Source organism: Watersipora subatra, chromosome 11 (assembly GCF_963576615.1).
Source record: "Watersipora subatra chromosome 11, tzWatSuba1.1, whole genome shotgun sequence".
Lineage (NCBI taxonomy): Eukaryota > Metazoa > Bryozoa > Gymnolaemata > Cheilostomatida > Watersiporidae > Watersipora > Watersipora subatra.
In genome coordinates, this window is record NC_088718.1 from 44,190,287 (window position 1) to 44,214,663 (window position 24,377).

The 24,377-nt window shown below is 33.1% G+C and overlaps 2 protein-coding genes across 2 annotated transcripts in view; both read right to left on the reverse strand.

Annotated features, from left to right (window-relative positions):
• LOC137408514 (monocarboxylate transporter 3-like) overlaps positions 1-7,619 on the reverse strand; it is a 52,442-nt gene extending 44,823 nt beyond the window's left edge. Inside the window, exons 1-5 of the mRNA XM_068095068.1 lie at positions 7,581-7,619; positions 5,665-5,914; positions 5,375-5,518; positions 3,705-3,959; positions 3,101-3,195 (exon numbers count right to left, since the gene is read on the reverse strand). Coding sequence (XP_067951169.1) covers positions 3,101-3,195; positions 3,705-3,959; positions 5,375-5,518; positions 5,665-5,893 — 723 coding nt within the window. The 5' untranslated portion in view covers positions 5,894-5,914; positions 7,581-7,619. The remainder of the gene's footprint in view (positions 1-3,100; positions 3,196-3,704; positions 3,960-5,374; positions 5,519-5,664; positions 5,915-7,580) is intronic.
• A 16,347-nt stretch (positions 7,620-23,966) lies between these two features.
• The window catches only part of LOC137408118 (receptor-type tyrosine-protein phosphatase H-like), a 28,772-nt gene continuing 28,361 nt past the window's right edge, over positions 23,967-24,377 (reverse strand). Inside the window, exon 19 of the mRNA XM_068094507.1 lies at positions 23,967-24,280. Coding sequence (XP_067950608.1) covers positions 23,967-24,280 — 314 coding nt within the window. The remainder of the gene's footprint in view (positions 24,281-24,377) is intronic.

The following is a 24,377-nucleotide window of genomic DNA, read 5'->3' on the forward strand; positions in this document are numbered from 1 at the left end:
TGGGACAGTGATCATTAGGTCCTAGGTTCAAACCCCACAACTGCACCCTTCTGGCAGGTCCTTAAACAAGACCCTTGCCTGTATATTGTCTACAACCTCTATGTTGAGTGCAATAACCAAAGCCATGCCGGCTTGAATGTCACCCGGTCAAACAAGGTCTGCGCTGCCTGTAGCTGAACCAGGACAAGGCAGTGAAAAATGGGCTACTGGTTCAAAAATGGTTGGGTGCTCAAACTCCCAGGTCTCTGGTAGGAGACCCGAGTTAGAGCAGAAAGTACCTCCCAAATGCATTAACCGGGGTGAGGAAACATATATATATATATATATACATATATATATATACATACAGTCAAACATGGATAACTCAAACTTCACGGGACGGAGCGAAAGTGTTCGAGTTATCAGAGCACTGTCACAAGTCCATCTATTTATTAGTAGATACATGTATATATACAAACTATAATCTAAATCAAAAGCATAAATGGCTTGTTTTAAATTAAATGCTTCTGTAAATGTCAAGTTTAAAAAAACTTTATCAAAAAGTATAAAGATTTTTCTATCACTTGAGATTGGTTTGTTGTTTGAGGTGATGATATTGTTATGGTGATGGTATGTTTGGCAGGACGTTTTTTAGATTAAAATTGGCAAAACTTGATCGCTGTTGAAATGCTCAGGAGAAAAGGCATCTTTTTCTTTTGGGCGTTTTAACCAAGATCAATTTTGCCGATTTTTTTAAAGTTTATGCAAATGTTACTTCACTTTTCCTTGCTTCCGAAGGGCCATTGCTAAGCGGATGTTTGGTAAAAATCAAATTTCACCAAACCTTTAGAAAAGTCATTGACCAAAATATTTTGCCGATGGTGGTAATACCGACGCCCATGAACTACGAAAAGTTGAGGTTTACTTCTATGGCTTGGAATAAAGTGATTTTCTAAAGCGATAACAACCATTTCGGCAGCCGTTGGGCAAAAAAATGTTCGAGTTAACAAAGTTGAGGTCAAGTTATCTAAAGCAATTTGTCATTACGTGGGAACAGACTAAAAAACCATTCGAGTTAACCATGTGTTTGAGCTATCCGAGGGCGAGTTATCCATGTTTGACTGTATATATATACACTCAAACATGAGTGTATATACATATACACTCATTGAGCACTATTTGGCTGCTTTAACACACTACTTTGGAATATATATATATATATATATATATATATATATATATGTCTTATATATAATACATGTGTCTTATATATATTGCACAGATCTTATATCTCATGTCTTATATCACATGTCATATCTACATCATATCCACGTCATATCCATGTCATATCAAAGTCATATCTACATCATATCTATGTCATATCCACGTCATAGCCATGTCATATCCACACCATAGCCAAGTCATATCCACTTCATATCCACATCATATTCATGTCATATTCGTGTCATATCAACGTCATAGCCACGTTATGTCCATGTCATACCCACATCATATCCACATCAAATTTATTTAATATCCATGTCAAATTCACATCAAATCCAAGTCATATCTACATCATGTATAAATCTCAAAGTTTGTCTGTTTGTATGTATGTCCTTTGGTATGTCCGGCTATTGCTATTAAACTCTTGGAATTGAAATCTCACATCGCTCTAGATTTGAACCCCACCAAGATTGCAACGGCAAGTTTGTAATGATATGGTCTAACCACGGGTCTATGAAGGCTCTTACGGCTCTTTGCTCTTGCTATGTACTGTAAACATACTTTTCCCGATTTCACATGCTAAATGAGGTATTAATTAAAACTCTATTAGCTCTATGAAACACGATGCTTTTTGTCCTCGCCGTACTAAGGCTAATTTTTTTCAGCGAAACGGCATTACCAATAATTTCTCTTGAATTTAAATTTTGGCGATAGTATCTTAATTCCGTCATGGTAAAAATGGGTTCGCAAACAGATAAGTGATAAAAGATAAGTGATAAGTGATAAAGTGATTTGATTAAAATTTTACTAAAATACATTTTCAACAAAAACTTATTTCATGATGTAAAATTTGAAAGTTACAATAGTTTGAAAAAAGTTTGAAAATCTTTACAGTTGTTTTTTCTCTTAATTCATTTGAATAATCTGTGGGTCTGTGCACATCTGTGGATGCCTAAGTGTACCTGTGTTTGCCAGTGCACGTCTGTGCTTGCTTGTGCACGCTTCTGCACGTCTGTGCACATCTGTTCGCGTCTGTTTGTTTTGGTTTGTGTTTCTGTGTTTGTGTATCTGTGTTTGCGTCTCCGTGTTTGTGTCTCTGTGTTTGTGTCTCTGTGTTTGTGTCTTTGTGTTTGTGTCTCTGCGGTGATGTTACTGTGTTCGAGTCTGCGTGTTTGTGTCTGTGTGTTTGTGTGTCTGTGTTTATCTGTTTTTGTCTGTGTTTGTCTGCATTTGTCTGCGTTTGTCTGCATCTGTCTGCATTTGTCTGGGTTTGTGTTTGTTTGTCTGTATTTGTCTGAGTTTTTCATAATTATGTTTTCATGCTTGTGTCTCTGTCTTTTTGTTTTTGTCATATTCTCTGTGTTTGTGTCTGTGTGTTCGTGTCTTTGTGTATGTATCTATGAATTTGTATCTCTGCGTTCGTGTCCCTGTGTTCGTGTCTCTGTGTGTCCTGTATTCAACTAGTTTTACTATGAAATAAGTTGGGCACATACTTATTACATATGTAAATCTTTTATGGCTTCATGCTTAACACTGTGGCTAGCATTTTGCATGAAGAAATACCAGAAAAACAAACAGATTCATTCAAAAATCTAGATTTACTCAATACGCAACAAAAGAGATTTGTCAAGCATAATCTGTCTTATTTACACATCTAAGCTTGTGTACTGTTCTTTTCACAATTACCAGAATGCTAATATTTGACATATACGTATAACATAACTATGCATCAGTATGCAACTTAACTTAAGTGTCACCACAACAATTTAGTTTTTATTAGATGTGCAACTCAACTCAATGGTCACCGCATTATATTATTTAACTTTTTTGTATAGAGTAGCAGCTCAATTGTAATCATAATTATTTAGTTTTTAATACGTTTGAAAACCTTTCATACCCCATTCATATCTAGAGCTTTGTTTGATTGTCCAACTTCATGGGCAAATTTGTCAAGGTTGGTGTCTCTCTCGCCAACATCTTCTTTTAGAGAACCTAATAATACATAGAGTGAGATCATCACCTACACATGCTTCATTGTTTTACTTTTTTATGATTATTGGCTTCAGCAACAATTCAAACATTTGTCTATTATTGGCTAATGATATATTTTAAAAGTAAAGTGTTTTGAGATACACTTAGCCAAAAGTAGACATATGTGCTCCTCGTCAACATATCAGGAGAATATGGAAAGTTTTATTTAGTCCTGCTACCAGCTATACTTACAACTGGCAGAAGCTGGCAGCTGCACTTACTGCTTTACTTTCAAAACTATGTTTAGTTGTGTCTTAGTCTATTGAACTGAAATCATATCTCATTTAATAGATCAAACCTTTCCTAACCTACCAAGAATAACTGAAATTATTGATACTTAACGCATCCACACAAAATGGGACAAAATGCAAGAATATGCAAAGTGACACTGTGAAGCACATAATATTGTGTACTCGAGAGCAAACCATGCTTACTGTCACATAACTGCTAAATATCTAAACATGACCTACCTTCCAAATTTTCATGTTCTTTTGGTTGGAAGAAGAAAATTCCTGCTAAGATATGAATGACATGAAATGATGACATGATTGCCATGGCCTTCGAGTAACCAAACCGATCAAACAAGACTTGAGAGGCGATAGGATTTACTATAACTCCAGCTTTCTGTACTAATGCGGCTAACGAAAAGGCGAGGTATTTATATTCATTGAAGTTCAGAGCCAAGATCTCCGATGTTGCAACAAAAACATTAGAAACTCCGACAGCTGCAAACATAATAACATAAAATTTGAATTTACTGTAGCAGCGGATGGAGGCAACTAGTAAGCTTTTATGGCAATTGATATGAAATAATGATGAATTAGATTGCAAACCAAAATGTAGAATTACAGACTTTTGTTAAAATATTGTAACAATTCATAACACAAACCAATCCATTGGATGTTTATAGCCATTCTGACACTCAATAATATTTTAAATTTTTAGATGTACTTAAAGGAGGCCTAATTGCATGACCGGTTTGCTGACACCAAATTTATTTTAGCATTTCATAAATATCCAGTCGAAATTACAATAGAAACAATTGTGCCAAAACTCATGAAATTAAACCACATACATGTACAGGCACAAAAGAACAACAAAACCTAACTGGGCATGATCATCATACGACTATCAGCACCTTATAAAATAAAAACAACTTTTTTCAGAGAAAAGATGGAAGAGGTATTAAGTCATGCCCAATTTCAGAGATTCTGATAAAACATAGGTGGTAGATTATAAAGCATGAGCCAAGCTTCACTGATATTTAGACAGTCGACTCTCTCTGATTTTTCATTACACTAGTAAATGTGAACTTGTACAAAACTGAAGTGAAGGCTATCAAAAATTATCGGCACTCTTTTATCATTTGAGATTGTAGTTGATGTTTGAGATGGTCTGATATTGTCAGGATATTTCTGGATTAAAATTTACCAAATTTGATCGTTGTCAAAATGCTCATTATCAGCCAATGAAGTCACTGCTATGAGCAAATGAAATGGTATCAGCGGCAGCTAAAATTCTGTCAATGAATGTGCTGTAATAAATATTTCTGATATTAATGACAAAAATTATGAGTGAGCTTTGACTTCACAATACTATTAAAATGCAGTTTTCTGCTACTTACAGGGTTCGTTAAAGTTCATGAAAATGGGTATTTGTGACTCATGTTCTATGATTGTTTTTTCACCAAATTTGTTGCTGACATCAATGATTTTACAAAAATTCTAAGAAAGGTTTACAATAATCTTTTTTAAACCAAATTAATATAAAACACTGAACATTTTTTGAACAGCTAATTTGAAAGATCCACAAAAAACTACAAAGATCCAGTTCGGTTCTAGATCCGCTATTTGGCCATAGCTAGATTAAGTGTTAAATCTAAGAGCTCAGCTATGCACAATTATGAATGCACGTACCTATCGAGGCCATGCACGTATTGAATGAATCTTAAATGAGTAATTTTCTCCTTGAGGCTCATTCATACAATAGATGTTTTTGGTATTCTAAAAGTAAATCCTCAGCGATAGGCTATCTTTGGCGAATATTTAATGTTTCTTTGTTAAATATTGAAACTGGTGAGGCTCTGGTACTGATTGCAAAAGAACAACTGCTGAAGCAACTGCAATATAGTAATACTTACAGCTAAGGATACTGAAGAAGACAATAGCATGCCAAGGTTTAACGGCAAAAAATGTCAGTCCAACCCCTAAGACAGCGAAAATTCCTCCACACACCTGGGTCACCCTACAGCCAAGTTTCTTTACAAGAACTGAGGCCACTGGTCCTGAAACACACAATGCTTTGATAGATCGAGTGATGCTCGGGATAAAAACAGCTAGCAACTGGAAATTTAAAATTTAACAAAAATTAAAAATTAAAATGAGAAAGTTTCAAAATGAGAAAAACATTTATAGAAGAATGACAACGTACCAAAGAAGAAAATGACAGCCAGATGTAATGTTCCAATAAGGCTGCTCAGCTGTAGTCCAACACCAAAGTATGACTGGTGAACAAGGGTTAGGTTACCAAGGATAGCAGTGGTGAAACCGAAATGCATGGAAGAGGAGAGAGAGGACATTAGCAAAACAAACCATGCGTATCCTTTATCCCTTTTGTATGTAGGACTTTTGTAAACAGCTCTAAATCGATTCATCCTCATAATATTCTTCAAAGTGTGATGCTAAAAACACAAACAAAAACTTTTAAACATTTTCCATACGTACCGGTGTTTGAAATTTAAGCTACTATCGCTTGCTAATATTCCTGCAGGCTTATCTACTGTTATAATTATGCATCTACAACTAGACACTCACTGCGAGTGCACATTGCTTACAGGTGCATGCTCTACTTCTTGGTGTTTGCAGACCCGATATTTCTGGTTGTACTATATGTACACTAGTAACTATAACAAATAAACTTGTGTTTTTCTTTAATAAAACAAAGCTGAACCAATGCTGAAGTGAAAAAATTGTTTTAAAACAAATCTTTTACTTTCTTAAAAGTACTTTTTACTGAGTTAAAAACTAAACAGTACAAACCAGTTTTTACCATACTATGAATAGATTTATTACTCTCTCTTATGTAATCATGCTGTCGCTGACAAATCGGCTGTAGCTAACAGTTGGAAGTAACTAAAATTTGGCAGCAAAAGCGTCAAATCTGAGCAGAGTACTCAATGATAAATCAAAGCAAGTTAAAATCAATAAAACAGACAATAACTTTAAACAAAACACTTTATTACTATTAGTTTCATGCTTGGTAAGAGCAATCTCCAGAAGATCAACTTTAGGATCAACAAAAAACATTCACTTTACTAACAGTCATCACATTATAGCAGATTTGAAAAGGCTGACTTTTCTCGCTGCTTTAGGCTTGAAAGATCCCCATTATCAGCTAACTCAGATCAGCTATCAGCCACTAAAGTAGCATAGACCTATTAACTATACTTATAGTTAATAGGTCTATATAGGGTAGCCACTACGACAGCCACGCTTATTCATGATTGTGTAAACAGACCATTGAACCTGTTCCTGTTGAGTTTTTGTCAGATTGCCAGAAATAATTGCTTGTAGTAAAATAATATAGTGACCCTGATAATGCTTTAAAATGACTTGCAGCATTTATTGTTGAAAACTCGCATGTCTTATAAAATTCTTTGCATGAAAGAAAGACAAGGTAAAGCTAGAAAATGCTGATTAAGATTAATTGGAAATATTGATTAAGATATGCTAGCAGGATCTTTGTGCTGAAAAAGTGTTTATATACCACAGTATAGCTTTATATCTATAGATCTATATATTTATTTATATATAGATTTATATATGTATATAGGATTTGTTTGCTCTCATGCTGAGTGCAAATATGAAAATATATCATTACCATTTTGGCCAAATAGTTGAAAAGTAATTTTTAAAATAGCTTGCACGCTAACATACTAACCATTTTTAAGCGTACTTATAAACTGTAAAAACCTGTTTTTTTTAACTGCTAGAAAAATAATAAAAGTTTATGAAACTATTTAGTTACATTGTTTTTTTACGGTTTTAACCAAATCTTTTTATTCATTTTCATCCAAATATTTTGGCATAGTCTGTATATTTCTTGAAAGCATACAGTATGACTTTTGGATTTTCCGACCTCAATATGATAAATTTAATGAACTGCACATGACTGCTTTTCAAAATTTGCGTTTCAAAAACATTGATAGAACGAAACATTGTACAATTAGTACTAATGAATTGAAATAAAACGCTATCACAAAATGTTTTTGCAAAATAGTATTTACTAGCAAATAACACTATTTTAAGTTTTAGGTAACTAACTTCAAACCACCTTTGAAAACCTACCTAAATATTCAACAATGACATGTGCACTTTTGTGCCATCTGCCGATATAAAGTGATCTTAAGGATCTGTAGACTTTATATCTGCTGAAGGCCCACAGTAATAACTTTTCAGCGTGTTGATTGGTTGATTAGCTGTAAGACGCCATCAACTTCATTAGTGACAATAGAATGCAATTAATTTGTTAATGCGTTCTGACTATTTATAGAATCAAGTTCATAAATCAGATTAAATTAACAAACGTTGTTCTTAATGCTTGCCAAGTCCGGTTGCAAAACACCATAGGAAGATACAATATATTAGAATACATTTAGTATATCAAGATATAACTAGTTGCAAAATAATATAACAATATTTGATAAGATATGAAAAAATAGCACAGGATATGAGGATATGACAGGATATGATATATTTTGGAGTTGATGTATTGGCTAATTAAACTGTAAGTGGTGACGGCTCTGATTACCTTTAAGTATGATTGAATAAAATAAAGTAAAAGGGCAGGACAAGAGAGCAAGTAGTCAGCTGTGCTGACAGTTTAAACTTAAGTATAACCTTGGTGGTTAATCTTAGAATTCAGTTATGTCTGATTGGCTCCTGATCAAAACAGCTTAAGATGTGACTACTGCCTGGCTCACTCGTTCCTTCATAAAAGGCTCCAACCGAAGTTAAACTGATTGAAAAAGAATCTGTAATAATCTTACACATGCTTAGATACAATTACATGTGTTGTATAGATTTACATATGTTTAGATACACTGACATATATTATATAGACTTACATATGCTTAGCTATACATACATATATTGTATAGATTTACATATGTTTAGAATCACTTACTTATATTGTATAGATTTACATATGTTTAGATACGCTTACATGTACATATATTATATAGACTTACATATGCTTACATACAAGCACATATATTATATAGATTTACATATTCTTAGATACACTTACATATACTATATAGACTTACATATGCTTAGATAGACTTGCATATATTACATAGCTTCACATATACTCACATATACTTACGTAAACATGCATAATTACTGACAACAATTACATAAACCTATACTTGCATACAGTTAGATTCGTATAAATATACTTATATATCCTTACATATGCTTACATATGCTTACATATGCTGACATACACTTACATGAACTCACTTATACTTACATACACTTAGATACACTTACACATAATTACACATACTTACATATAACATATGTAACATGCAAATTTACTTACATATACATAATTAACCTGTTTTTTTCAGACAGATGTTCTGCATAAGTTGTATATGGAACTCTTTCCATGGCTAGCAGTAATTGCCACTTGTGCCAAGTTCTGCTTCCTGAATTGAAACACATTAAAGACAATGATTCCATTATAATTTGTAATTAAAAAATTTCAGTAATATTGGTTTAAATATTTGAATACGAAATTTAATATTTCGGTTGATAGAATAAGATAATTATTGGTCTAACTGTTTAAATTACTCTCTCTGACTAGCCGTGTCTATGTGACATTCACCTTGTTTGCTCTCTTTTAAAGAAGCTAATATACTGACCCCAATATTTTTATCATTATTAATGAGTTATTTAACATATTTAGTCATTTAAAACTTACAATCATGCATATTTGGCAGAATTAGATACTCAACCAAAGTATCTTCGACAATAACAACTCTTTAATTGGTCATTATTGCTGTGACACAGATAACGCAAATAGTTAAATGAAGTAGCCAAACATTAGCAGATAATCTATAGTCGTGCTATATGTTATTGCTCAATAAAAAACTGGTATTTGTGAAATTTAAGATGGCTGCCAGGTAGAAGACTAAATCATTATTACTGATTATATAAGAAAGTCTAAATATCAGTGTGACCCGCCACGCAGTGATTGGCTCTCTAATGAGATGATTGAGAAGCTAGTAAACCATATTTAATCAAATTTACACATTAGCAAGAGAAATACAGCAGTTTATTTATTTGTGTTTTTGTGTAATATAATTTGATTTATATAAGCAATTTTTGTCATCAAAATAATTTCTTGAGCTAATATTTGTAAGTTTGGCCACTTTCTTTGGTTTTTATTTAAGTTACCAAAAGTTTAGTCTGTATGTTGTGTTGGAAAACATGCTAAATATGGTACAAATCTATATTAAACTATGCGATACAGGACCACACTTGCTAATGATTCCTTGGGTTCTTACAATAGGTTGGTCAGTGGTAGAGGAGTTATTAGACAGTTGGTATAACCAATCTAGTGATGTCACACCTAACAGTCATCGATATCATGTCCCAGAGGCTCTTAAGCTATAACACGTCATATTTGCTAATGGCAGCCATTTTGATGCTGAAAGACCTTTCTGCTACTGAATTGTATAACTTAGTTTCACAACTAATAATAATTTGAACGTTGTTTAACCTCTTCAAAAAGATTTTATTGGCTGTGAGCCACACATTTCTGTTGGTGTACTAAAAGGTTTAATATTAGTTTTACATTTGGTACAGCACTGATTTAGTAATTTGATTCACAGCTCAGATAAGAGTAGCTAAAAATTTTAATTTCATAAGTTATTATCCGTAACATACTGTTACGTACATGTATCTTAATGCAACTGTATACTTTTACTCTATAATAAATCTAAGTGTTTGCCTTATGTTCATATGACGAGTTATAGCAATAGATTTTAGTGGATAGAAAAACCATTTCACACTGAAATTGGACTCAGAAACTCCAGTTCTGTAGGTAGGCATGCTATCTACTTTGTGACATGACCTAATTGCTATACTATAGAATCGTTGTGCACATAATTTTACACCTGCCTCTTTTTTATGGAGATTGGTTAAAATTTGATAGTTTTCCGCTTAAACTACTTAAAAGAGACCCAGAATTCCCCAAAATGCTGCAAATATACGCATATATAGCATGAATCTAATTAAACTTATAGCACACGCAGAAATAAATAAACACCTTCATTTAAAAGTTATATCGATATATGTCCCTGTCGCTGTCATTGAAAAATAAATCTTCTGTACAAAAACTTTTAATTACCTGTGTAACGTCGGGAATTCACCTTACTTTTCACAAACACTTATATATTTAATCACCTTATGATGGAATTATACTAAAATTAAATTATTAAGGAAAATTTCTTAAAAGTTAAATGATGCTATAACATCCTTTATATCTTCTATAAAGTTGTCACCTGTTCAATGCAAATGCAGAGAAGGTATACACGTAAATACTTTGTCTGCTCTTGACTCTTCTCTCACATACTACCAGCTCATACAGTTTGATTATTTTTCAACTAGTCACTAGATATACATTTAATTAAATTATAATTGGCTCCATATTGACAATAAGTAGCTATATTTCACAATATTTGGTTAGACTTGGTAGACAGTTATATATTAATTATACTTGGCTATGATTCTGTTGGAGTTGGCCATAAGTGGTTCTATTTGGTGGTAGATTGGCTGTATTTAACTACAGTTTTGTTACGGTTAGCTATAGATCAGCTATAATTCTACAATGGTGTTATAACATCTCTACCATATTGTAAACCACTAGTATATGCTTTTTAGTTTATCCGTTAAATAAAAGATTTGAAATCAACTCATGCTAGCATATGAACTGTTTTCTTACAGCTGGCTTATGACCGGCTTATAACTGGCTTATAACCTGATAAATCTGGTTAAACCAACCGACATTAAAATCAATGAATCATTCAAAGTTTAAGCCAACTTCAAAGCTTTGTTGGTAGCACGCCAGAGGTATATTTAAGCCGATGCTTGAAGCCAAGTTTACACCTGTCTAAATAGAAAAAACACTGTCCTAACTACAAGAACCTTTATGGTTAGATGGATATAAGCATATGAGCTGTATAAGATGCAAGCTCCGTGCTTCTCTCTCTAGAGATCTTCACAGATATTGCAGCCTGAACTAATTTACTCATTTGCCTATTGTAGGTGCATACAAAACCTACAATATACATACAAATATGTTATCTTTTCTAAATTTGGTAATTGGAAAATAAACTAGAGTCTCCCATCTGTCACCAGGATGGAAAGGCCAACACTTCACACTGTTCATGTCGCTGCCCCACATACTGATCAAAATACTCAACCAGAGACTAGTGTACATCAAGAAGCCGGGTATCTACGCAAGTATAAGCAATTTGCATTTAATACAAATTTTGCCTTAAATGCATTAATGAAGCACAAAACAGACCTGTCATGACCCCAGAGAAAAACCCTAATCTGGTAGAAAGATAAGTAACATCAACCTATTCCAACACTCTAGTTAGTTCTATATATACATATATATGTATATATATGTATGTATGTATATATATATGTACATATAAATATATATACATATATATATATACATAGATATATATATATATAGATACTCATGCTACAGACAGTACTGTTTCGGCTATTGAAGCCTCATCAGTGCAGCTCAGAGCTCAGGCAAGGGACACAAATCCCATTACCCCTGAGAGTTGACTTCCTGCCATGAAACAACTAAGTTGCCTCGCAGACTTTAAGAAAGTCAATGTGCTGACACCAGAGTACTCAAATCACAAAAGTGATGAGCTTTGCACAAAGGCTAATAGTGCCGCACCTCTCACAGAGTGCTCAACCAAACCGAAGTGAGGGAGCATATACTCATGCTACAGACAGTACTGTTTCGGCTATTGAAGCCTCATCAGTGCAGCTCAGAGCTTAGGCAAGGGACACAAAATCCATTACCCCTGAGAGTTGACTTCCTGCCACGAAACAACTAAGTTGCCTCGCAGACTTATAGATAGATATATCTATATATCTAGATATCTAGATATATATATATATATTTATATATATATATCTAGATGATCATTGCATGGCAATATGAAACTATTAGTAGTAAAGTTGTTTTAAACTTGACTTTAACTTTCATTTTTACTCAATTTTATATATATATATATATTTATTATGTACATATATCCATTTCAAACATTCGATAACTCCAGATCCATATCTATACAGAATTAAATGATATTAAAATATAAATATTAATATATTACTATATGTATTATATTAATGTAATACGCTAAATAAGGTTCTACTCAGTTATTTCAAGAATACCATCAGTGAACTGGACTAAATTGTATTTTTGTAATAAATCGAATGTGAAATTGAAAACAGCTGCTACGATACTACACAACTACAGGCTTTAAAAACCTTCTACAATTAACACATTGGGAAATATTTTCATGCATTTAAACAACAAAATTGGTGGAAATAATAGGAAGACTATTATTATTTGGGAAAAAACCTCAGATACTTTATTAGGAAAAATTAGGTTTTTACAATTTCATGTTGCTATAAGTGAGGCCATAAATATTAGTTGGAGTTCAGAGCCAAGTTCTCTAATGACCTGGTTATGCAGCATAAACATCCAAAATGTTCTTGACATGTTGAAACAAATAACTTTATTTCAGTGTTATTTGGGAAATGATTTGTTGAACTCTGGTACAAAAATTTCAAAGAAAGCTAAACTGATTAGCAATAAAAAATAGGAATAGTTGCAGATGTTTTTGACTCGTCATCTGCAAGTATTTATGCTAGAAATTATTTTACTAAAACAGTTAATCGATCAAATTTTTAGATAAACATTAAAAGATAATGAAAAACATGATGGTGTGCCAAGATTCAACATCAAAAGTCGCAGTGCACTTTTAATGTTGAGCCTTATGCACTATGGTAACCTCCTAAAGGTTGCAGTGCAACCAGTTGAACTAGCTAGTTGCAACTTTTGTAGTGCAAAAGTTGCACTAGCTAAAAGTTGCAGTGCAACTTTTAGGAGGTAACCTTGGTTCAGTCACATCTGTGTCTGGTTAGGTCACCAACCTCAGATACTTGTCAGTAGCGGGCACCATGAGGAGCTTTGGTGGGTCAGCCAGTTTTCTCATCATCTGTGTGCCGTTTCTTTGTCAAAGAAATTGAGTGGAATTCGACAAGCAAGTTTTCCATGGTATCCGTGGCTTGCTGTAGCCTTTCATGTAAGGTAAACTTTGCCCTGTCCTAAAAATTGCAGTGCAACTTTTAGGTAGCCTATATTTATAACCCATAAGTAACCAAGGTAACTTATGGGCCAACACAAAGTTGCTAATCATGGCAGGGCTGGGATAAGTGCACCCAACTAGTCAACTCCAAATACAGATACATAACACTAGAAGTGATTATAGATGCAGACTTTGCAAAGATGCACCAGAAACTATCCAGACATCATCAGTGAATGCAAGCAGCCAGCTGGAAATGCATACACTGAGCGGTATATACATTTACTTTAATGTTGCTGGTGTTGTGCCGACACTTTGTGCAATGGGTACGGTCTCGGTAAACTACAACACGGGAGAAAAGCTCAAAAGAAGGTTAATGAGAATGATTGCTCTAAGCTCCTTTGGGATTTCTACATCCGGACTGGCAAGCATGTTTTAGCAAACCCGCCACATATTGTAGTGGTAGGCAAGGAGAACAGGAAGGCAAAAAGTACAATATATACAGTACTACTGTATGACTTCAGCAAAAAAGCAAGCAAAAAAGAGTGGATGGATTTCTCCCACCACTCAGAGAGGAGATTAAAAAGCTCTGGCATGTGAGAACAACTGTAGCTCTAGTAACCATTAGAGCATAAAGTACATTAACACCTACAAATCACATGTAGTGTAGGCAAATACCGCCAACAATCAACACAAATGAGTTGCAGATATGTCGCTATTAGGAACAGGTAAGATATTGAAGCGAAAGCTCAAATCCCCAGGTTTCTGGTAGGATACGAGGGCTTGAGTGAACATTACCATCCATCTGGGTTAACAGGGTGAAAAAACCTTTTTCATACGTGTATATTTTTATAGATATATTTGTTTCTTTTCAACATTAAAGTCATTTAGACTAGATGTTTATCACATCTCTCCCAGGAGTATAACCTAAAGGTGATGATGGTGTTGAGGTTGTTTATAATGATAAACAATCTCTTACCAAACTTTTGCATCTCCGCAATTTTAAATACGCTTTTGAATACTACGGCAAATATTGCCTCAAAACTCAGTTAATAAATTGAGTTTGTTATTTCGCAATTATCCTGTTTGTGCCAATTTTTGTTAGTAAATCTGTATTTTTTTGGTTGAATATATTTTGATTAACATCAAGTTAATATTTGTGGAATGAATAAGTGCATAGCTGGCATCTTGATTAAACCTGACATCTCACAAAGTTTCAACATATAACACTTATTATATTTTCAGCCACATTTAGAGTGAAAAAGGATATATTCCTAACTACATCTAAGGTGTATAGATTTGATTTATGGCCTATCTTTACTATCTTGGCAATAACAAGCACATGTTTAATTTAGAAAATTTTTATTATCTTTATACCAAAAAATAACAAATTTTCTAGGTATAAATCATTCCTGGTTATCCAAGATTAATTGGTTGGTAAAGCTTGGCCAAGATTATCTGAGTGAAAAATGTTGGGCTGAGGAGATGGAGGCATTGCATATTTACATCGCTTTGGAATAGCGTGACACAAATTAAGTCTATTGAGTTCACAAAGAGCTCTAACTAAAAAGAGGAACAACAGCTACAGTGAGGCTCTTGCTCTTTTGGAGCTGACTAAGGTCTAGGAAAAAGGTCACAACCTTTCTCTACATCAAAAAAATTTGCTTTTTACTAACAAATTTTAATATTTTGTTTTAAAACTTTACAATCCAGTGATATAAGTCTAATTTTTTTAGATTGAAACATCTTGAACTTAACAATGCCACATTTACTAAAATTGTAATGCAATAGTACTGAATGTCAAGTACTTCTCAAAGACTATCATTTTCTAAAGCTTCACTTTATTGAAATATATTGTGCTGCCACAGAGGAGGTAAATCCAATTCAGAATTTAGGTTTGGCTCTTAATTGCAGCGTGAGCTTTGTGGTCAGCTAAAAGTAGCAACAGTTAGCATTCACTCCTGGCTGTAGCTGTTTTTTAACCTGCTTTGGTAGGAACAGACAATTCCTTGTGATAGCTTGAACTTGGGTGACACATTTCAAGCAGTTGTACCCCAAATATTTTGCTGTCAGCTAGTATTGACTAAGAAGCAGCAATAGAAAGTGGTGATAAGTTGACACCATCTATCTGCCAGAACAGGGAACATAGAACCTAATTCAGTTGATAGCAAGATCAAAACTTGCAATTTTAAAACTAAATGATGAACAGCTGAATCTTTTTCTATTACTTTGACTTTGTCATCAGCAATGCTTTTTATAATATTTTATGACAGATGATATAGTTAGGAGAAACATGTAAATGTTAGACAATGTACATCCTCTCATCTGGCTATGCATAAAGAACACTACAGCTAGAAGGAACCTTTTTCTTTCTAGCATTACTCTCTTTTAATCACTGCTATAGATAGAATTCATACATCACTTCTTTTAATTCATTTATACTCCTAAACAGATATTGAAGTTTTGCTGAAGTTATTTTGATTTCCACTAGTTTAGGATTAACTAAAAACCGTCTTGATTAGTTACCTTCAGTTCAGCAAACATGTTCAGTAGTTGCTCTGAATGAAGTATTTATACATATTCAACTTGTTTGTTTATTTTAATATGAGCTAAAACATTCCAGGCAACTAAATGTAGCTGCTTGAACTGCTCAGAAGGTGTACTATGCGATTGCACCCTTATTGTGTCTGAGATAATACGTCGTTTATGTCAATTTCGTGACAGTTTCTTATTCTTGACCGTGTTTCCCACTTGTGCACTACACTATGTTGTTTTTGTGCCAAAAGAAGTAGATCAATTATTCATATTCACAATATATATATTTTATATAAGCTAGTTTTATTTCTTATTTGTGGAATCATGCAGCCTTAATTTAACCAAATCATGAAGATTAGTTTTACACATACTGTAAGTTCTTGCGCCAGAAACTTATAAATATTACTAAGTAATTGACAGAGATAATATATGAACATGGCCGGTAGTTTTGGTGCTAAAACCAAAAAACTCACTTACTAGCTGACTTACTGCTACTTACTGCATTAGCTACTGATTAGCTACACTTGCAGCTTTTGTGCAGTTCTGATAAATGCTTGTTGACTGGAAACATGATATCAGAAGTAATATTTAGCTGTATCAATAAGATAGCGCTATGCTGTACCATATTGGGCTAAAGAGATGAATATCATTTGTTATTTATGTGTAAAACAGCCTCATTTTTATTGATATACTGCAATAAGTCATTTAACAAATACCCAACAAACTAGGAAGTAATAACACATGTTTTTACAATCACACCGGGCGAAGCGTGTTAGAGGACAAACATAGAAGGACAGAAATGAAATATTATCGCTGCCTTTTAGATAAACATTTGTCCTACTACTTTAACCATGAACGGCAGATCATTATGCAGTGCAAATAAACAATGGGTAAGATGTAGAACACAACAGCGATTTACTGCAGCAGATGTTAGACTAAGGGTGGTAACAAACTGAAGGTCACAAGATTTAGTCTCATGGAAAATTCTCTTTTATTCAAGCCTCAAACTATGGTAGCAGATAGACAGACAACTAGACAAAAACCTCTTTTGATACATGTAGTAGGAATATATTTTTGTTTTACTTTATTTTAGACTTAGAAAATATACATGTATTTTAATATTCTTCCTTTGAATGAAACTAGACTACTGGGAAAAGTAAAAGTTGGAACTTTGTATACAATTCAAGCATTTTAAATTACACTAAGTGTCCTCAAGCTAGAATCAGAGGTCATGTAAAGCCATGTATCCTCACATCATGTAATTGTAAGAAGTCCTCAACAGGAGTAATGTTAAGCTATGTACTCTCACGTCATATGATTTTAAGGAGACCTCAACACAGTTCATGTAAAGCAATGTATTCTCACATCATTTGATTGTAAAGAAAGATCAACAGATGTTATGTAAAGCAATGTACTCTCACATCAAATGATTTTAAGGAGACCTCAACAGAGTTCATGTAAAGCAATGTATTCTCACATCATTTGATTGTAAGGAAAGATCAACAGAAGTAATGTAAAGCAATGTACTCTCACATCATATGATTTTAAGGAGACCTCAACAGGGGTAATGTGAAGCAACGTATTCTCACATAATGTGATTGTAAAGAGAGCTCAACAGAGGTTGTGTAAAGCAATGTACTCTCACATCATGTAATTGTAAGAAGACCTCAACAGGGGTAGTGTAAATCAATGTATCCTCAAATCATGTGATTGTAAGGAGAGCTTAACTCTTCAGCATAAATTGGTTTTGCAACAACTCGTGCTGTTAAAAGACTTGTGATCTCTAACTTGGATCATATCTAACTTATTGAGACTAATTTCTTAGTTTTGGCATTTTTTTATAAGTTCATCTCTGCAAAGTTGGACAATGATTGATTTTTAAATTCTACCTAATAACTTCATAGTTTATTAAATTTGATTCTTTGAACAGGCATCTATCCATGCAGTCTTAGATATTAGAATATGTGTAGTTTTTTTTAAGAGTATCTTAGTACTTTGTAATTTTTTCATAATTTTCGAAGTATTTTTTGAAATTATGAAACAATACAAAGTTTTGGTTTAGGTATTTTAAATATTTGAATAATACGACCAAAGAAAAATGTTTTCAAGTAATCTTATCTTTATCATCAATTTAAATTTGCCTTTAAGAGCTGCTAATATGGTTGGGAGTGATCTCGTCACTCTGCAATACTAAAAGAAATTTATCAGAGTTGTCATACATTTTATGTTGGTTGTTCCAAATTGAATTACTACAATATGTGCTGCATTTGGCGCCAACAAAGTATTGCAGCTAAATTATTCAAATTCTGCTGTGTTTAAGTACCATCTTTTTAAATAGCCGTATACAATCCATTAACCTGAATTAGAGTATAAAAAAGTCCATGCCCTTTATCTGACTCACATGATTTAATATTTAAACTTAAAAGTAAATACGTTTTCTGATGTTTGCTAATTGATAACCCAAATTGAAACAGAGTATTTAATAAGAACTAAATACAAACAGGTTGGATGATGGAAAACTTGGAATAGTTTCAAGTAGTTATAATTTAACATTTGTGATGGTGGTTGATGTCAGTTATACAGTACCTGCTGTGATTGGTTGTGATGCTGACTTGTATGTATGCTGATTAGTAACCTTGTTGATTGGTAGCCATGGTGATGCGGATTTATGGTGATTTGTAACCATTATTAATATTTGGTATTCATGCTGATTGACACTCATGTTTACTAGCAGCTATTGTTATTAGCAGCTACAATTCTTTTGTTTTCCAGATAAATAATCAATAAAATACTTTGACAATTAATCAAACTAGTAGCAGGTAACTCTTAGATAAAGGTTTTACCAAATAAAAACTTCACAAAGTGTGTTTTAGGCATCAATCTGATAATGCTATTAGTGTTTTAACTAAAAATTTTCAAGTATTAGGCTTTCTAACCACACAATATTGTGTAACATGTACTTTAAACCAAAGGATATGAAAATGTACATTTGTCTGTATGTAATCTTGATAAGATTTTTACTCAACAATTTCAGCAAAGATTAGACTTCCATATATGTATATGACGCCAAAAGCCTTGGGTATAGAAGCAGCCATGGTTCAAGGGTGAGTTTGTTGGCATAAATATGGTAGGCCTGTGGTCTGAGTCACAAAGGGACCACTGAGAGCATTGAGGAGGGCATCAGGCTACAACTGTTTATGTGCCAAATCTCATGAGGAAATAGTCATAATACATTCAGTACTAGGATATACCACATGCGGTAATGGCCCCTAAATGGGGGAAGCCGAAAGAAGGAGAAAGTATAAAGCCTGAGGTCTTTTTCCTTAGTACCAGCAATTCATGAGGCTCATATATCTATCTTTTAATTTATGTTTTACTACTCGCTGATAAAAGTGTGATATAGCATAAACCCTCGCCGTTTGCTTCAAGTTACTTCTAAGTCTGGTGATGCTCCTGGTGATAATATACAGAGTCAAACATAATTATATGATAAATTATTGAGTACATACTGAAGGCTTTTGATAATATTGAAATCAGCTTTCTTTTTATTATAATACTTTCTATTGTAGTTTGCAAAAGTCACACTTGTGTATAGAAACAACCATTATTTAGATTATATGTTTTTGAACGTCGAAACTTTTACGAGTGATCCACTTATATATTTTGATGTTAGACAACTATTAATACTTTAGAAGCTAACCAAGTTAAAGAGAGTCATTTAAAACTGCTTTTATTAGAGTTTTTCTTGCCTATGTTATTAGGGCAATTGACCTTTTAGAGATTCTCTGCTGCTAGCTGCAAAAACGTAAAGCTAGCAAAAATTTTATTTGCTTTGTGTAATCAATAATATTTTTGTAAGCATTTTTAACCAGGGTCTACCAGACAAAAGTAGTACCTTAGAACATTCCTAAAGGTTATGAGTGTTTGTTTAAAGATGTAATTACACCAAATTTAAGATTTTACCAAAAATTATCAATATTAATTTATCACTTTTGACTGTTCTTGATGTCTCAGGTGATCTGACTGCCAGGATGGTTCTAGATTAAAGTTGACAAAGCTTGATCACAGTTAAAATTCTCAGATCACACGGAAGGGCTTTATGATGTCTATTTTTGCAAAGCGACCAACATAACATGCACATGTGTAACACTGCAACTTAAACGTAATAGATGATACAAACTTTAGCAACGATAGCAATAAGTGGCTTCATTTCATACATACTTTTTTCTTTTGATCGTTTTAATCGCAATCAAGTTTTATCAATTTTAGTTTTGAAACATCTTGACAGTCAGATCACCTCAAACAACTACAGCAGTAGCAAATGATAAAAAATTACTGATACTTTCTGATGAAATTAGTAAAGTTTTTATGCAGGTTCATCTTTAAGTCCATCTTTAAGAACTGGTTAGTCTGAGATTAAATTATTCATACACACAGTTGAAGAATTTAAACAGGAAAACTTATGCAGATGAGCACAGATGAAAACCAATTGAAGGACACTAGAAATGTGGAAAGTTTTAGCATCTTGCAAGCACTCTAGTCAAATGCCAACCCTGATATTGAAACAGAAAACAGACTTCGCTCAGCCAATACCATTACCCATTAACTAAACACAAAAGATTTTAAGGATGAATACTTGAAGACAAACACCGAGCTTATAGTACATCGATCTTTGCCCTAACAATATCAATCTACAACTTGAAAACCTGAGTAAAGTACAGCAGGCATTTCTAACTGCTTAACCTATGTCATCAAAAATGCCTTGATAAGGTCAAAATGTCTAAATCTTTCAGAAGATGTACTGTTGATATTGTACCAGCAACAGTGTTCATACATAGTCAAGAATTTAAAGCATGGAAATGCTCATAGTAGGAACAGGTTCAGATAAACAGTCTATGTCATGTAGTTAAAACATTACAGACATCTATGTTACACAGTTGAAACATCCTAGAACTCTATGTTACACAGTTGAAACGTCATAGAAGTCTGTTTTACACAGCTGAAACATAGTAGAACTCTATGTTACATAGTTGAAACATAATAGAAGTCTATATTACACAGTTGAAACAGATTAGAACTCTATGTTACACAGTTGAAACATCACAGACTTTCAAAAAAAGCTCCAGTATGGAGAACTAAAATATGACAGAGCCAAAGAGGTTTGATAAAGAGCTTTTAGGATAATTTAGAACATTATTAAATTTTTTTTTTTTTACCTTAAACTTGAGAGTCCTGTGTAGGCGATAATAGAATTTATTACAAAAAGTTCTCAGATGGAAAGATATTAGAAGATAAAAGGATACAGCATTACGACAAGCTCAGAAATGCTCAAAAACAGCATCAGAATTTTAGTACAGAAGGTTGTGACTTCCATTGTTTCTTGACTTCATCTTGATAGAAGATTATTTATGGAGAGAAGAGTACTTCTAAACGTATTTTGAAGTACTGTCTACATCTCTGTAGACATGACTGCCTATATGTCTACAAACCTATACAGAGACTCTTCTCATGGGAACAATGTAATTGTCCGCACTGGAAGAATTGATCTTGACTCCAAATATAGCAATTGAACCTTACAAAAAGTATTTTTTAACAGGGGCGTCGGTAACACATGGCCACATCGGTAAAATGATCAACATGTGATATAGCTATATCTATAACTGGACGCACATACCATCACTTACATATATATATATATATATATATATATATATATATATATATATATATATATATATATATATATATATATATATATACAGTCAAACATGGATAACTCGCTCTCGGATAGCTCAAACACATAGTTAACTCGAACGGTTTCTTTGGTTCGTTCCCACGTAATGATAAATTGCTTTAGATAACTCAACCTCAACTGCTAACTCGAACAGTTTTTTGCCCAACGGCTACCGAAACGGTTGTTATCTCTTTAGAAAATCACTTTATTCCAAGCCATAGAGGTAAATCTCAACTTTTCGTAATTCATAGGAGTCGTTATTACCACCATCTGCAAAATATTTTTGTCAACGACTTTTCTAAAGGTTTGGTGAAATTTTATTTTTACCAAACATTCACTTAGCGATCACCCTTAAAAAGCAAGGAAAAGTGAGGTAACCTTCGCTTAAACTTCAAGAAAAATCGGCAAAATTGATCTTGGGTAAAACGCTCAAAAGAAAAAGATGTCATTTCTTTTTAGCATTTCAACAACGATCAAGTTTTGTCAATGTCAATCTAAAAACGTCCTGGCAATAACATCACCTCAAACAACAAACCAATCTCAAGTGATAGAAAAATCTCTATGCTTTTTGATAAAAAAGTTTTAAACTTTACATTAGAAGCATTTAATTTGAAACAAGCCATTTATGCTTTTGATTTATATTATAGTTTGTATATGTACTTGTATCTACTAATAAATAAGTAAATACATGGACTTGTGACAGTGCTCCGATAACTCGAGCGCTCTGATAACTCGAACACTTTCGCTCGGTCCCATGAAGTTCGAGTTATCCATGTTTGGCTGTATATATATATATAAATATATATATATGTTTATATATATAAAGAAACGCAAGTTTAAAACTTATGGTTAAAACACTTTTATTAGTAATAAAAGTGTTTTAACCATAAGTTTTAAACTTCCGTTTCTGTATAACAGGCTCTATTTTATAATATCGAGCGCTCTGTGTGGAAATTGTACTCGAAGTTTATATATATATATATATATATATATATATATATATATATATATATATATATATATATATATATATATATAACTAGGTTGTGACTTTTACACACTGCTGAGAGAAAAACTGATGATGAGTCAGTGACCGCGTCACTAGCTAAGAAAGTCTGAGCACAAAAAGCCTTAGAGCAATCAGGAAGGTACTATTGAAAGGGTAGTCTGAGGTTTCATTTATAAATGATGGTTTAATTGATTGGATCTGTAGATAATGACTACAGAATTGTAGCTAAAATAAACTTGACTGAATATGCTTGCTAAAATAAACAGTTTGAATAACTGATACATTCATATGACATATGATAGTACATTCATATGACATATGCTAGTACATTCATATGACATATGCTAGTACATTTATATGACATATGCTAGTACAATCATATGCTAATTTTACATCTACTTTAGGTTGAATAATGACAAAACGGGCATGCGAATAATTCATATTAATGTGTGTCAAGTAAAACTGCTTTGCTAAGATGTTAACAACACTGTGTATTATAGTCAGTTATGTTTTGGTGAATCCCTCTGTGCTTGACTCATTTAATTACTTTCTTTAGTGCATTTCATTAAAATTATAATTTCTGCAGAATTAAATCGCTATATAAAAATTATATAATACACATCTGTTATCATAATTATATTTTTTCTAAGCCGAAGTAAATGAGTATTTCAGTAAAATTATTTCTGCTGCGGAATAACATGTATATTGGTATAACTTAGAAAGACATTATAATATTTTAATTTGTTATCATAATTACATTTTAGAAGTAAATGTTTATAACCATGATATGCGTAATAAAGTGAGCGGTGTAGCTAATCAAATAAAAATTTATCTAGTATGTTACAAAGCTATGATAGAATTCTTAACGAATCGCAGATTTGCACTGAAACCGTAACAGTTTTATCTAAAATTAGATTTATAGCGCTTGATCAGTTCAAATTGCATCTACCAAATATGATGTGGTGATAAAACCAACAGATATAAACTTTGACATGAAGGCTTTGTCTAAGTTTCCAAAGAAATGCAGAAGCTTCCAACTATTATCGTTTTCCGATTACATCGTATTGATGTGCCTCGGGTGATGCTTTTGGCATTTCATATGCCGCATCTGCATTATCTAGGTTGTTGTTTTCAAAGCTTGAGAAACCGTTAACAGACATTCCTTTTTTGAGCTCAACCGTATCAGCAATAACATCATAATCAGTATTGATTTGGGGAATCGCTACTCCTTCTTCTTTCTTCTCCTCTTTCCGAATCATTTTAACATGTCTGACTAGTAGGATGGTCAGAAGGCAAGTTAGGATGATGACAATTACTATCAGAACAATGACTCCAACTGTCCATCCACTTAAACCTAAACAAAGTAACATAAGAATTTATTACTTAATATTTTTTAGTTAATAACCACTAGATTCAATGTTTCAATTCTGTTTTATCGTGTTTGTCTCAAC